Source organism: Zosterops lateralis, assembly GCF_965231275.1.
Source record: "Zosterops lateralis genome assembly, chromosome: 5".
In the NCBI taxonomy this organism is placed as follows: Eukaryota; Metazoa; Chordata; class Aves; order Passeriformes; family Zosteropidae; genus Zosterops; species Zosterops lateralis.
Window position 1 is genome coordinate 68,374,192 of NC_139766.1, and position 16,878 is coordinate 68,391,069.

The 16,878-nt window shown below is 42.4% G+C and overlaps 1 protein-coding gene across 1 annotated transcript in view; it reads left to right on the forward strand.

Annotated features, from left to right (window-relative positions):
• Positions 1-750: 750 nt before the first annotated feature.
• Positions 751-16,878, forward strand: part of TRPC3 (transient receptor potential cation channel subfamily C member 3) — a 34,817-nt gene continuing 18,689 nt past the window's right edge. Inside the window, exons 1-2 of the mRNA XM_083861680.1 lie at positions 751-1,935; positions 10,254-11,025. Of these exons, the coding sequence (XP_083717806.1) occupies positions 1,706-1,935; positions 10,254-11,025 (1,002 nt within the window). The 5' untranslated portion in view covers positions 751-1,705. The remainder of the gene's footprint in view (positions 1,936-10,253; positions 11,026-16,878) is intronic.

Consider the following 16,878-nt stretch of genomic DNA (forward strand, 5'->3'; position numbering starts at 1 on the left):
ACAGAGGACTTTTTTTTAATAAAAGGAACACAATATTCTGAGTCGAAGGACCCCTCCAAGAATACAAGGCTTGATGCAGACAGATTGTGCTCTAAAATGTATAACACTGATACAGATGACTAATTAGGTTAGACACCTAGACTGCCTTAAATTAATAACCACAAGCACCTCAGTTACAGTAGCTACACAATATATTAGTTTCTTGGAGAGCAAAATTTGCTCTATTGTGCAACATAATGCAGCTGAAGCTCAAAGGGCTTTTGCATGTGATAAAAGACATGAAAAAACCACTTCCCTAAATAGTTCAAGATGCAAATTAATTAAACTGACAAAAACAAAGCCCAATTCTTCCTTCAAAGCTGCAACTGAGTAAATTATCTCTGTGAAACCCTTGGTTGGCTTTTCCTGTGCTTCACGAGGACAAAGTTTGTGCACAGGGAAAACAAAAAAAGGCAAAACCAGGGATGGCACTTAACACAGTGTGAACTAATAAGTGTTTTTACACTAAACCTACTTGATGATGCTCAGAAATGAGAATTTCATCTTAGTGGCGATACGTGGATTGAAAGTCCACTTTCTCTGAAGCAGTTGGAAAGCTTACGTAAATTTCAATTTCAGCAGCACCTGAATGGAGATTTGGAATGCCGCTTCAAGTAAATTTATACCAGAGTTTTAGAGGGGTTGCCCTCCTGCCACAAAATAATTTTCCCTGGGAAATAACGCACCAAAAACAAACAAACAAACAAACAAAAAAAACCCACCAAAAAACAACTCACGATAATGGAGGAGGTGATACATCTGCGTACGGCAGGGATTTTTTAACTGGGGTCTATAGAGCATAATTAGTTCTGATTACATGCCACGGGCGTCTCAGCATCCTCCCACTGTTTTTCAGCCTGGCACCACACGGAACTGAAGTAGCAAAGCCTCAGGCAGAGACATCTGGAACACTTCGGGAAACCCTCGGCTCGCTCGGTAAGTCAGTCAAAAGCGCCTCTTTTTTTTTTTTTTTTTTTTTTTTTTTTTTTTTTTTTTTTTAACCTGAAAATTTCAACCTCAACTATTTCCAGCGTGGGGCTGGGTATTTCTCTAAGCACCTGTCGAGCTCTGTGTTGGTTTGTCGGCTGCTTTCTGGGCCGTTTTGGCGAGGATTCCCTTGCTGCTGGCAGACCCCAGCCTCACGCTGTTACCGCGGCCAAGGAACCCGGGCTCCCGTCAGGACTCGGCTTTGAGGACTTCCCTCGCTCCCGGCTCGGCGGGCGGCTGAGGGACATTTGTAGCTGAGGGACAACGTAGGGACATTTTCCCCCTCAGGCCCCCGCCTCTCCCGGGCCGTGCGGGGCGGGGGTGGGACGGGAGCGTCCCCTCCTCTCTGTGGCCCCGCTGCCTCCGTGACGATGCCGTCCTAGCGAGGGATAATGACAGGCGGAGGAGGAGGAGGAGGAGAAGGAGGAGGGCAGAGCCGCCGCCGGCAGCCCTGTCTCTTGCTGGCCTCTCCTCGGCACTTCCCGGCTCCCGCTGCCGGGCTGCGCATCGCCCCGCCTTCCCGCGGTTTTGTGGTGAGGGGGTTTGTCCTCTCCAGGTGTTCTGTCCCCCCCGCCGGGAAGGGCTCGTGTCTCCCTTCTCCTCCTCCTGCCTCCTTCCCGGCTGTATACGCTGCCGGGAACGGGAGTGGGAGCAGCCGCCGCCTGAGGGGACCCCGACCATGTCGAGCAAGAGCAGGAAGAGCAAGGAGCAGGGGAGAGTGACCTTCCCCCCGCAGCAGCAGCAGGAGGAGGAGGAGGAGGGGGCAGAGGAAGAGGAGCAGCAGCGCCGGCGCCGCGGCTGGAGAGGCGTCAATGGGGGGCTGGAGCCCCCTCCGCCGCAGCCGCGAGCCGTCAAAACCCTCCGGGAGCCCTACGGGTACTACCCGCCCCCACCTTTGGCCAGCACCATGTAAGTGGGGCCCGGGCCGGGGAGGGGGATGTTCGGTGGGGGCCGCCCGGCAACTTCCCCGGAGCGGGGATGCGGCTCCTGGCGAGTTTTGGGCCGGTCCCGGCCGCCCCTCGGCCCCGCGGCTTCGCTGCTCCGGCGGGGACAGGTGTGAGAAGGTTCCATCCCTTCCTTTCCCTCTCGCTCCCCCTGTTTTTTTTTTTTTTTTTGTTTTTTTTTTTTTTTTTTTTTTCCTGCTGGGTGCAAGCGTAGCTGCCGAGAAATTGCCCAATTATTGGCTCCACTGAGATATAGGGAACTCATTCCTAATGCGTCCGCTTTATCCTTATCTGTTGTTTTGTTTTGTTTTGTTTTAAATCTGTGCTGAAATAAAAGCAAATTCCGCACAGAAATCTAGGACACCTGTGCAGAAAAGGCTTAGTTTCTGGAGATGCACCTTATCGTGTTTGGATGTGCCCTTCCGAAATTTACCGTTTATTTTCAAAGGTGCAATCACAAGCATCTCTCTGTCTAGATATAAAGAGATGCTGCCCGTGCAACTAGGCAAGATAAATGCATTCAATTTCACTAGCAGGGATGTTAACTTTCTTTTCCCTGACTTGCAAACTGTAGGTTGTCTGTGAATTATTTGCTAATTTTTATAACAGGCTGCAGTTTGGATAGACTTAACCTCAGAGGGTTCCTTGACTATTTTATATTTTCGGGAGGACATTTAGTTCTTAATTAAATATTTCAATTACCAGATAGCAAACACTGAGTTTTAAGATAAGATATTCAGCACTTGTAGAAGCCTTAACTAAAATCACCCCAGAGACAACTGTAAAATACAGAAATAATTAGGGTAGTGCTTAGAATGGGATAACCACAAATAAAAGTGGTGTTTACCGTGCCTGTGCAGAAATTCCTCACAAATACCCTGTGCCCAGCAATTTGCACTTGGCATGAATTGGCCTTTCACATGTCTTCAGCTGTCAGAAAGTTAGTTGTGCTTGAGTTACTTGTCTAGACTCCCATGCAGATGATGGAATGGGAGAGGAAATAGCACTGGGAAAGGCAACATAGTCATTCATCTTCTTTTTTGGAGGTGCCTGTCTTTATCTGCCATAAAGAGACTCGGACACGTTATTTTTAGATGGTTGAAGCTGGTTCAGATGAATTGTAAGCTATGAATCCTCAACTTCTGGGTCCCAAGTGTCCTTCTAGAAAGGCTGATATATTCCTGTGTTTAAGAAATGGGTACTACACCACGGAGGGATCAACCTGGAGTTCAGTTTACACAGCTATAGGTGTTTGAGCCTGGAGTGAGCTCTGTCGCATGGAATTGCTCCCTGCTAGATAATTCTTGATATCCTGGGAATCTATGAGCCCAAGGGACTGACATGGATTAATGCAGTAGGAGTGTATTGAACTGCTGGGGCACAGAGGCAAAAGACACACAACTATTTTTTCCCCTGTTAAGTGCCTGTGGTCATCCTTGGCATAGCAGTGGGATTTTTCTCCTGGAGTAACACTCTGTGCTAATGCCTAAAATCACTGTGCATGTTAATGAGATAAAGATGAGCATCAGCTTGCTCCTGATGTGCTTGGATTGATGCATGTCAGGCTTTAGCAGGCACAGGGTGAGAATCCTTGGCTGTGAGGATTTGTAGGCTAAATATTCAGCACAAGGTGTAAGGGGAAAGAGGCAGGAGGACGTGAAGTAGTTTGCTCAGGAAGGCAGACCTCGTTGGGTTTTGAAATCTCTGAAAGCAGTAGCCTGTGCAAGGTGCCTGTCAGTGTACAGCTGGCTCCCTCCTGTGCCAAATATTGCTGGGGTAAAAAAAAAAGTAATTAACCTTGGATTCCCACTAAGATTGCAGGCTGGATGTAATACTTGTTTCACAGAGTACTATATGCCCCAGTGGGAAAAAGATGGTCAAAACCTGTAAATTAAATGTAGTAGGCATTAGATACATGACTTCTTGAGTCTTTCTGAAAATCACAGCATAGTTTCCTTGCTGGAAAGACAGAACACAAAGAAAAAACTAAGTTTCAAAGGAGCTTTAAAACTCTTTGTTGGTAACAGCCCTGTTAACTTGGTTCTTTCGTGGTGAGATATTTGCCTTGTTCTGTGTGTGCATGGATGCCCTCCTGCCATCAATATTTAGACCTTTTTTTCCCCCCAGGAATTCAGATGGTTGGTATTTTCCTTTGATGAGTTAGTGGAGGGTAATGGTCAGAAAATGCTCTGCATAGTTTTATGAGGCAGGAGTTTGTTCCATCCCCTAAGTGCATGTACACCTCCTCCTGATATCTCGCTGTAATTTTTTTCCCATTTTTTTGGACTAAATCTTTCCAGCATGGAGCCAGAACTTCTGTGAGATGACATGAGGGCATTTTGGATGATGGATTATGTCGTTTCAGACCAGTGGGAGAGTATAGACCTCAGTCTGATCTTGCAGCTGGCCTGATTTATGTTCTGCTGTTCAGCTGAATTAGCCTCCCTCTTCTGGAAAGCCCAGGCAGTAGCTCCACAGAAGGGAAAAGGAAGCTCTCATTTAATGCAATTAGGATTTGGTGCAGGGACTCCCAAATTTTTTTGGAACAGGAGCCAACATGCATGAAGGAGACACTAGTTTTAGTGGTGAAGAAACAAATTTACCAGTGGCCCGCTCTGACACATGGCTGTAGCAGAGCTTGGAGAGATGGGAAAGCCTTTCCTTTTGGAGAGGCAGTGAGGATGAAGGATTGCCCTTCTGGCACTGCCTGTGGCCCTGCTCAGAGCCAGGAGCCACTTCCCCACATGGAAGAGCTGGTTTATTCTGTGACAGTAACAAATGAAACACTTGAGATCGCTTAGTTAGAGAGATTTCAGGAGTCATTAGCTACAACGCTGCTCTTATATATGTGCATATCTGAAGACTTTTGTAAGGCAATTACCAGTCTTTAATTTTAAAACTGGGACCTCAGAGGTGACATTTGGCAGGACAAGAGGCACAATCTGCATCTCCTGCTCAGCTGACTCCAGTGTTGTTGCTTTTAAACACTGTTGGCATTATGTAGTTATCAGATCTCCTATCACTGGGCTGCCTTTCCTTTTCAGGGCTAGAACGGAAGCAGGATCACTAATGTGCTGTAGTTTAGCAGGGGGGTAAACTGCTTGTAAATTGTTGATGCCATCTTTTATTGCATGTGATAGTTCAGGGAGAGTAACAGCCTCTCCTCCAGCACAAATTGCTCTACGGATCTGGGAAGGCCTAGGATGAAATCTCTGTTTCTCCTGCTACTCTCCTTTCCTTTAAAATTGCTTATGCAATGTTAAAAAGTAGACAGAAACAAGACTGTAAATCTTTTGGATTGCTGTAGATAATGAGCAGGATAAGGAAAAAGGAAGTTTCAGGTCAGCTCTTCATCCCACATTTCTTTTCTGCTGCAGTTCTGGATTGAACATGAAATGGGATAGGTGGAGTAACAGACTAGAAATCTGTAATTGAAACAGCCCATGGTAGAAGCAGAGGGATTGTTGTGCTTTTTCCAGCCCTTTATAGTTGTTGTGCTTGCTCAAATATCTTGCCTTGTACATTCCTTGTAGGAATGACTCTGGCTAGGCAAGAATATGATGCAGTGTAAGGCCATAGTAAATGTGATGTGTGCAGAAAACAGGAGACAAGTGGGCATTGATTGTTCAGTGGAAATTTTTTTTAAATAATTTTTTATTTCCTATGTGAAGGTCATACATTTAAAATGAAAATATTTGAGGCAGGCATAAGCTTGTTATAATGTAGGATTAGTTTTTCTGTCTTATTTACCAGGTCTGTGATGAACTAATTAATTGTTGAGGGTGCACATAGCATGGCTCTATCTGACAGCTTGTGGTACTTATCGTTAGGTAAAGGTCTTGAAAGGTGGAAGTTCTGCTGCAAAGCAGAGCTGATGAATGAGTGATTCTGAAGGTTGGTGTACAGTTCCTGGAGTTCTTCCTTCCTTCCTGTGAAGATTTTCAGTTCCTCAAAACAGCTGCTTAACTGCTGCAGGCTCAAGGTCAAGTGAAATGTGTCCAGATGTGGTGGGGCAGGTGTGCTTCACCTAACATGACTAATCTCCAATTCATCCCTCTTTATCTCTACTGACTAATTAATACAGAATAACTGGACTCTTTTTTTTTTTTTTTTTTTTTTTTTTTTTTTGCCATGCATTCTACAGATATTTTTGTATTTATGTGTGTGTGTTCTTTCAACTATTTGGAACAATTGGGAAGAGGAGCATCATGATTCCCATCTCTCCTTCCCTCTTTTTTGACTATAGATTGTCAGCACCTTGCAGTGACAAGGCTGAGTATCTGAACTTTAAAGGCTTTGGAAATAGAACACAAGTAATTAAAGCACACTTAGTTCTATTTTAATCATATTTGAAAGCCAGACCAATGATGGTGAGAGATGCAACTTGAGATTTTGCTGGTTTGATTATTTCAGATGGCAAATAATACATATAAAATATGCTGGAAATGGTTAAACACTTAAAACTAGAATTCTAACTATTTTATTCATACTTTGGTATAGCTAAAAATATTAGATGTAAGAAAAGGAAAGCAGAAAATGGAATAGGAAACCTGGTACCCAATTGTTGCATGCATTACCCTGACCAGAGCCATGCCAGCTTCTTTGAAAATGCTGAGGGAAAAGTGGAAGAAAAGAGGGGAGAAGTGTGGGTGAACACAACAGCCTCATGGCCCTGTGGTCCTGCACAAGACTTTTTGCTTTTCATTTTTGGGGGGACGTCTTGACAATATTTTAGTCATTAAAATACCAAGCATCGTGAACCTTTATTTTGAGAAGGTATTGCAGTCACTTCAGATACATCATTTCTGTCACAAAGTTCACAGTTAAGGATATCATCTTTATTAGGAAGCCACTCTTGAAAGGACACTTTTGAAAGGGTATGTGTTTCTCTGCAGAAGTCAGATGAATCACCTCAGTGATCACTCAGATAGTGGGGTTTGAGAGGAAGGTAGATGAAATGGAAATAAATGTCATCTTTCAAAAATGTGCTGAGAAATTATATAGAATATATAAGGACAAATGTATTGTGTATTTCATAAAAGATAAATGAGATTCGAAGTGGCAGTTTAGAGTCTTCTTAAAGCAAGAAGTCAGCATGAGTCAATTTGTTTTGTCTGTGTTACATTTTTAATAGCTGTAATTTTTTTCTTCATAATGTTACAGTAAACACTACATTTCTGCACCTGTGTGATTTTGGACGTGCAGAAAGAGTGGAAGTGTAACAGCATAAAAGACAACAAGATCTTGTTTAAAAAGAAACAATGGGAAGCAGTGTATCTGGTTTTACTTCTGAGTTTGTTGTGGAATAAGATAGCAGAGCACTGTGACAGTTCACAATGGGCACTCTGGGCTCAAGTCTTTCTTTCTGAGTACTCCTAAATGGGAAATATGCCTGAGGTTTAAGACATTAAAACAATTCTATGTTCAACAGAGTTACAAACCCTCTCTGTTATGCAGCTTTTTAAATAGATTTAAAGAAAGTGGTACAGAAATGAAAAAAAAAATTTTAAAAATAAAGAATGGATCGTGTAATGTTTGCCAGAGCAATTTTGCCACATCTTTCAAAAAGTAAACAATAAGTTAGCATTGCTGATACTGCAGTACCACTCAGGCTGTTTCAGGTAGTCCAGAAATGCCAGCCACAGATAAAAAGGTAAAAAGATCAAATGCTTCACCCCAGGAGAGACCTGCCCTCGCCAATGAGTTTAACAGTCTCTTTGCTTGATGTGCGGCTGAGCTGCCCATTTGTGCTCACTGAAATAAGTGTTCAGGGCTTGTAGCTGTGATAAAGTGATTTAAGATTTTACATTTAGATGTAGATAGCTGGAAGGGCAGGCCTATCCTTGCAGCCTGAATGGAATTAGCTATGCCCAGTGAGAACTCCCAGGGCCTGCAGTGCCACATCCAGCAATGGCAGCAGGCACGTTTTGTGCAGTCTCAACAGAGAAAAGCTTTTGTCTTTGGAAGATCACACTCACAATAAACAGCCCCCACCAGCACTTAGGAGGCTGTTTCTCTGGCTGTGGATTTGAACCTGCATCAATTTGGATGTTTACCTTTCAAAGCTTCCCATGCAGGTGCTACTGTGTCCATTTTAATGCAGAGTCCCTGGGTGCCCAAAGGTGCCTGTGGCATTTTTCCCTTGGTTCTGCCCTTTTTGCAGACTGACAGGGTTTGCTTAAAGAGGGCTGTTTAATATTTTGGGTTGCCCTTGGCATTCATTGCATGGACTCACATCTCTTCTAATGCACTGAGGGTAGAAGGATTAATTTCCTTTTCAGTTTTTCTGTCTGGCCTTTTACTCCTGTGTCTGAGTTTTTCAGCAAAGTGAAAAAAATTAAGTTTCACAATGCTCCTGTAAAATAGGAGCCAACTGTTCTTTTTCTAAAGGTGAGGAACAGAGGGACATAGGACCTAAAAAACAAATCTGGAACTTAAAAGATTTCTTTATCTCCATGTAGAGTGTGTATATATAGATATATATATATAGTGTGTTATATGTATTCAAAGCACACCCTCCATGAAGTCATACTGTTTATCAGCAGCACTTGGTGTCTCCATGCCCATCAAATCATCTCAAGTGATCTCTATTCCTCGAGCTACTGGATTAACTGATACCAGCTGGAATTGCCTTCCTCACTGTTGAGCTGGACTAGAAAAGGCAGGGGAGATTGCTGACTGGTTTCATGCTTATGTGCAGATGGTGGTGAAGGAAGGTTAGGGTATCCTGAGTATATTTTCAGGCCTTTGGCCTCTCCTCTGCAGGCACAAAGGCTTCTGTTCTTCCCCCAGCTTTACTCTGATCCCATTCCTTCTGTTGTTTCAGACAGTTGTCTCCTGCTGCCATTTTCTCCAGCTAGGCAGTGTTTGCTCCTCAACCTCTCATCCTAGGTCCCTTTTCTTTGCAATTTCCATCCAGTTTCACTGTTCTGCACCTCGCCAACCCCTCTCTTGTTCCAATCTGCCTGTTCTCTCAGCCAGTACCTTCATTGGTTCATAATTCCAGTTTCTGTGTTTGCCAAATTAGCTTGCTCACCCATTCTTTTCACCTGTTACCCTTCTCTTTCCTCCCTCTTTCTTCTTCTGCAACTGGTTTCTGTGGAGAGTTCATGGATTCCCCTGGTTCACATTTTCCTTTAAAACATCTTAGTTTCCTACACCCAGATTTCCTCTTTCTAGTGCAGCAGTTGTCCCAGTTTTCATTCATTAACTCTTTGACTTTCCCATTTTTTTTTATTATGGTACAAGAATGCATACACAGACTCTCTCAGCTCCTAAAATGGGTGATGTAGATACAGGCCCAACACAATCCCCACAGCATTGGAGGAGTCCCCTGGAGTAAGAGCTGATCTCAGTCTGTACTGGGTGACTCCTGGTGTCTGGAACCTGGGAGCAGTTTAGTTTGCAGAAATCTGCTGAATATGTATGGACTATTGTTTTCCAAAAATTCATAATTTGACCAAAGTGAGTAGGAGCTTCCCCGTTTAATGTTCCTAGTAGTGACATGCAAAGCCGTGATCAGGCTTCATCATGTGCTGCTTGGCAAGACATCCTGAAGAAAATGTGTTTTCAGCTCACTTTTATGTGATCTACTGTTGCTATAGGACACGAAATGAATGACATGCACACAGTCAGGTCGTCAGGGCAAAAAGAGGGAAGTTTATTTTCCTTCCTTGATTTATAGAGATTTTGGACAATGACCATGGATTGGAGGATGAAGTTGACACCTCTCCAACCACACTGGTCAAACCAGAAGTCCATCAATTGTCCCTCCTCAAGACAGGAATGATAAACAAGAAGAACAGTTTACCATAAAATCACTTTATTTACATTAAAATCTGTGAGAAACTCCACTACAAATATGCAAACATCAGAAGGCTGAAAGAGATCAGGGCAACAATCTACAACATGGTAAGCATTAAGTGTTGCCCTACTTATACCATCAGCTTGAATGCCTGTGATGGATAATATTAATTACTACCGAAAGCAGTATAGTAGATGTGTTTTCATTTCATATGTGTGGTGAGTGAGCTGGTAAGTGAGCTCCTCTGAAGAGGAGCGATGTCTTAAAAGAAATGAAAAATGTTACTAAATCTTGACCATGCTAAGAGAACAGCAGTGGCCTGAGGCATTGAGCCTGTGAGTACCTTTGGATTGCAGACAAGCAAGAACGATCCCAGTCCAGGATACTGCTTGTCAATAAACGGGCGAAGGACGAGGGACAAAGTTACAAATTACCACCACAGTGAAAATTTATTACCTTTTTCCTCATTTTCCCCTTAGGTACATGGAAGAGAGCCCATCCCTAAGGCGTATGACCGTGATGAGGGAGAAGGGAAGGCGACAGGCCATCAGGGGCCCGGCCTTCATGTTCAACAACAGGGGCACGAGCCTGACGGCCGAGGAGGAGCGATTCCTGGACGCCGCTGAGTACGGGAACATCCCTGTGGTGCGCAAAATGCTGGAGGAGTCCAAGACGCTGAACGTCAACTGCGTTGACTACATGGGCCAGAACGCCCTGCAGCTTGCAGTGGGGAACGAACATTTGGAAGTGACGGAACTTCTGTTGAAAAAAGAGAACTTGGCACGGATTGGAGATGCCCTGCTGCTCGCAATCAGCAAGGGTTACATTAGGATAGTGGAAGCAATTTTGAATCATCCTGGGTTTTCGGTAAACAAGCGACTGACTCTGAGCCCTTGCGAGCAGGAGCTCCAGGATGATGATTTTTATTCCTATGACGAAGACGGTACCCGCTTTTCTCCAGACATCACTCCCATCATTTTAGCTGCCCACTGCCAAAAATACGAAGTCGTGCACATGCTGTTGATGAAAGGAGCGAGGATAGAAAGGCCTCACGATTATTTCTGCAAATGTAATGACTGTACAGAGAAGCAAAAACACGATTCTTTCAGTCACTCTAGGTCAAGAATAAATGCGTATAAAGGACTGGCCAGTCCGGCTTATCTGTCCCTCTCCAGTGAAGATCCAGTGCTCACTGCTCTAGAACTCAGCAATGAACTTGCCAAGTTGGCCAACATTGAAAAAGAATTCAAGGTAATGGTGTTTTTGTGTTTCTCTGTCTTTGTTATTGTTTTAAAATTGCTGCTACTTCATGTTGTCCTTAGATGCTAAAATGATTCCCTGTGCTTTTACTTTTTGAATTACAAACACTGTCATCTTGTCTCTTTTATTCTCGATACATAAGGCTTTAAAAAGAATTTTTAATTAAATGAAATTGCTTTTGCACCTGCTGTGTTTGAAGAAAATTGGTAAAATTGGAAACTGGAAAAAGTGAGCGTTCTGATAACCTTGCAGCAGATGGAAAACAATTCTGATTGCTGCAGAACACAAGGATTGTTCCTAGTTACAAATGCTGAGTAATATGAGCGCAGAAAGCAGAAACATTTTGCTTTTCTCGAGGGTACTGCAGCACTGACCTTATTCTGTCTTAATTTGTGCTGATTTTGGCTGATGTCTCCAAATGGTTAAGAATACCCAAAGTGGATTTTTTTGGATGCACCTTTTAGGAATATCCCGTGTTCAAAACCAGCTGGTAGAATGCTTACAGGCGTTTGTCCTCTTACCTGGTTTTCAGCTGTATCTGGTTTTGTATGTCAGTGCCCTGACTCCTTTATATATTTCAGCTTCTCCCTCAGACAATTAATGGCCTAGTCAACTGTTGCCCAGTGCTTTTTTTTTAGTGATTTTTCAGTTCAGTTGGATACCTGGAAAAGGACCATAACAGCCACCTTTCCTCATGTCCCCCGTTCTTCCCCTGCAGCCAAACCCCACAAAAAAAATCAAACCCCAGTAGACTGCTTGTAATGAGAAGAGCTTGGCTTGGGGAATGACAGATTGCTCTTAGGGAGTAAAGATATTCACACCATTGCCTCTGGATGTAACAGCAAATTTACTGGGGTTCTGCAAGGCCAGTGTTGGGTACCACTTGCTAATTTAATATCTTCAAAAATGATCTGAGAGAGACAAAAGATGCATTAACCTCTTCAAACAGCACCAAGCACTGCTTACCCTGTGGAGTACTCAGTGGAATATACAAACAACCTGGAGAAAGACAGGCAGAAATTAATAAAGTGAAATTTAACAGGGGAGGAAGAAAACTCCTGAGAAAGAATAGGCCCATATTCAGCTGAGTGAGTTAAAATGGAATTTAAAAATAAATTTTCAGTGGTGAGAAGGATCAATGTATTATAACACACACTGATGAAGTGTAAAATTCATCTTAAACCCTTCCTCCCCTTTCTTTGCTGAAGGAACTCACTTATGCCATGCTGTGCATTGTGTAACCTGGCAAATTCGTTGAAAACTTCCTCAATGTATTTATTCGGGGAAAAATGTCAGATTTTTCTTTTTCCTCAGATGAAAAGGTACCCTGCCACCAAAAGCTAAATTAGGGCAAGCTGCACTGTGTTTTTGTTAGGCAAGGATGTAGATGATTAGAACTGCATGGAAAAATTACAGTGGAGATAGAAATTCATGGGAGACTCCCATCTCACAGGTAATAATACCAGGCATACAAATTTCATTAGTAAAAGAAAAAGTAGATTGAAATTTTGGGAGAGAAAAGGTGAAGTTTTTTGATTAAGCTTCTCATTTCAAACCAGAACTTAAAAAAAAATATTTCAATTTTTTGGGATATTTTGGGATGCCTAAAAACCCCAAGAAATTCACGTTTTCACAGATTTCAGTATTTTTGGATAGCACTTACATGGCTACTAACCTTGCCAGGTGTATCAGATGATTCAGTCTTGGCACCTTCAGTAAAAATTGTTCCTGACTTCTTGCTGGCATGGAAATTCCAGCTTCTCATCAACGTCAAAACGTTCCAGTGAAATAATGACTCTCCCCATTGATATCATATCTCCTTTTTTTCCCTTCTGTTTCTAGCAAGCCTGATAGGAGAGCTGAGTGTTTTCTTGGAGTCTCTCCCACCTGTGACTGCCTTTTCAGTGCTTTCTTCCCTATAGATGTGTCATCTGAATGTGTTTGGGTGATAACTTGTGTGCTTTGTCACATCCCAGGGGAGAAGGCTTCTAATCCAGCATTTGCATTCCTGCAGACTTCTGCTGCACTCTCCTCTAGGATCCTCACTGGACTATTTCACTCAAATTCAATCTGTATCACAGCACTGAGCAGAATTGTTTCAGGGTGGAGAAAAATGGATGAAATAATTCATGTCTCTCACAACAAAAAAAATGGACAAATGTGTTTAAATCATGATTTATTCTCAGTATCTATGGAATATTAAGGCCCACAATGTTTCCTGTGCATGCTCCACTTCCAGGATGCAGAGCACGCCTACAGGAAATACTGTTCTGGGTGGTTTTCCCACAGAGAAAGAGCTTAAGTTGAACCTGTTCAAAAACACCTGAGGGGCAAGTTTCCTGGTAAATGCTTGTTAAATTGAACCTAACACCCATTGCATATGCAAAGTCCAGTCTGTCTCTCTTGCTTACCATTTACACTAAGATATCGTTATGCACAAACCAGGGTTGGCACAAGTGAATTAGAAATGTGGGAAGGTGATTCAGGCCATTGATTCATGACAGTTCCTCAAGAAAACCTGATTAATTACACTGATTTTTAGGGTTTTGTTTTATTTTCCTTTTAGAGGTAAGGAGAAAGGATTCAAAGAAACCACAGAGCCCTGATTTTTCTTGGAAGATGCAAGACACATAGTCAAAAAAAAAAAAAAAAGTACTGGAAATTAATAAAAATAGATGAGGAAACTGGACCCCTAAAGACTATTTCATTCTACTCCTTTCATCTCCAAGCTTCCTTACTTCCATTTGTGAAAGCCTTGTTTCAACCTGCGGTTTGTCATTTTGCTCTTCTTCATCTATTATATTTATTTCTTCTTGACACTTTTACTCCTTTTTGATCTTTGCATCCACTTGTCTTCTTCCCATGTATTCTTCTATTCAATTCTCTCATGGCTAGGGCAGGGAATGCAGTATTTCTCTGACTTCACTTGGTACTCTCTCCTAATTTCAGGGATTGCCTGCAGGATTTCAGATGACATCAGGAAATTTCAGTTTGATTTCAGTCAAGAATGCTACCAAATCGTAAAAACTGGGACTGTATCTTGTCTTAATGCAATAAGTAAGACAATTTCTAGTATTTTAATTGTTCAACAAAACGGGGGAGATGTTGGGAAAGACCGGACAGGAAGGACTTATAAATATGATTGCATGATAAAAAATACTGCAGATACAAAACCTGTAAGTGAAATAGAAATGGAAGCCAGTTTTGAGATGTAAGCCTGGCAGGCAGGAAGACGGTGATTAAGCTCACAAAAGGACAAGAATGTTGCCTTTCCACCTTGGCAAAAGACATCCAGGAACAAATGCATAAGAAAGAAGTCTGTAGAGAGTAAAATGACATAGTAATGCAGTCGTTCTTATAGGCTGCATGCAAAGTTTGTAGGTTTTGTATCTCATGATGGTTGGTCAATGTGAATTAGAATATTCAACAGAGAAAAGGATATATTGTATTGTCACAAGAGGATCGCTCTCTTGTCTTGTCCTCTCTTGCCCTCTTCTCCTCTCTCTTGTCCTCTTGTCTTGTCCACTCTTGTCCCCTCTTCCCCGCTCTTGCCTTGTCCTCTCCTCCCCGCTCTTGTCCATTCATCTCCTCTCCTCTCTCTCACCTCGCTTACTCCTGTTTTCTCCCCACGTTTTTCCCCTGCTCCTGCCCCGTTTTTACCCCTTAGCTCTCTTCTATCTCTCTCTTCCCCATTCTCTCTTTAGGGCTTTGCTCCAGTCCAGGCTGGTGGCTGGAAGCAGGCCCTCTTTACCCACGACCCTTGTAATAATAAAGCCACGTGTTTCTAGAGCATCTCAGGTGTGCAGAGTTCCTTGTCCCTGCCATCCACGGAGAAAAATCCCTACAACTATGGGCACTGCGGCTTGGCTAAAGGTTTGGGTTACTAAAGTTAATTGATATTCACACTCCTCCCTGAGGATTTTAAGGCTGTTACTCCCCAGGGAAGCGAGGAATTCTGGCAGTCGGAACTTTCCTTTGGAGTCACCAGAGGAAAAGAGAGGACAAGGTGGCTAAAACGCCCCATGGTTATCTCTTTATATCAGCTTTCAACTAAATACTGTCCTGTGTAAGCAAGCTCAATTCTCCCAGCTGAAATTGCTCTGGCAAGGATCAAAAAGGTCGTAGTCCTGCTTTCTATAGGATAAATCCCTGTTCCCAGTTTTGCTAAAAGCTCCCACTGAACCAACGGAAGATGTGGACGTGCATCTAAAAGCAGGATCTGTCAGTGTTCCAAGTAAATTTACATAGTGTTATCTCAGCTGAACTAACAAAGAGTGTTCAAGCTTGATCTAGGTTTAGGCCCAGCTTTTGAAAGGACAGGGCCCAGATCCATAACCATTAGTGCAATTATGTGCTTGATTTGCATATACAGTTACATATGCAAACTCACCATGTATAGGTGGTTTCAAAGCGGCCGTTCACCAGATAATAACATAAATTTATGTTATTCAATATGACGACTATGAATTAGTTGTGCAGTACTTGTGAAGTTTGGTGCTTGCAGGAATGTGGCTCCTGTAGCAGAACACAGATCCCTACTGTGTTTGACTGCATGTGATTGCTCAGTATAGATTTGTGTGAAATCAGCTGAAGGTTTTCTGTGTGTGCACCTCGTTCTTTGCACACAGACTGACGTGTTCTTCCTCAAGGCTCCAGATGAATTCACAGGGAAGTGCTTGATGTTATGAGTGAGAACAGAACACACAAATTTGGGCAGGCTGAGATCCAGCTTTTGATGTGTGTCAGAGTCCTCTGAAACTGTTTGTGAGAAGCAGCTTTGCAATTCCAGTCATCATCGGTTGTCCCATATGTGCTGGAGTCAGCTGTGGAACCTGGGGAATGCAGGGTGTAGGCTGATATTTTTTGATGTTACAAAAATGTTTGGGCAACTGTTAGTGTTGATTTGGTGGTTTCCTTTGTATGTTCTCAGGAGGGAGCAGAGGTGATTTGGATGACTAGGACCATAGATGAAAATTTCTGATATCCACACAACACCCTAGAGGTAGAAGGTTGTTTGAGAATCAGGCACTGTTTGTTTAATTCTGTAAAGCAATCAGATAGACTGGGATAAATTTGATTTGCTAATACTTAGGTAAATAAAGACCTGGTGAAGGAAATCTGACAAGTTTTCCTGCTGTAAGATTCAGAGTGGGATATTAAGAATGCACATACTGGTTTTCAGTTCTCATGACAGCATTTGTGAGTAATGTAGGTTGTATTTAATCCTTAAATTTGACAGAATAAAACCTCATCCATTATACTGTTAATCTTATCTGGCAATAAGCATAATTTGTATAAGCAAGTGGTGTATTTACCAATAAAGAAATATGTCATTCATGTTTCTACTGTTATTCTACTGCTATTAGAAGAAATCTGGGTAACTCTTGTGACAGGCAAACATGCAAAGTGTGGAAATAACTCTTGTTATTTCCTAACTATTAGAAATCCACTATTTCTTCTTCTATTTCTTCACAATTAGCAAAAGAATGAGAAAACACTTTGTAACTGAAGCCTCTCCCTGCAACTGGACAGCCCATGTTCATTCATTCAAGGACAAAATTTGGTTTGTGTTATGTCATAAAGCACTTGAATAGTACAAAACCATCTAAACTAAAATTCATTAAATCTTAATAAAATACCACTTTAGACTGTAGGTTAGATACAAATACAAATAATAGTAAAACAAGTACTCCTTTTTTTCCTTGGGAAAGTTAAAAGTGCCTGCAAATTCAGGTGAAAAAGAATGTATTTTCTCTTTTAGTTATGTTGTATTATTACTGAAGTCACTGCATGAAGAGTATCCTCCCATGCACTTTGAATAGCAGATTTACAGCTACTTTAAAG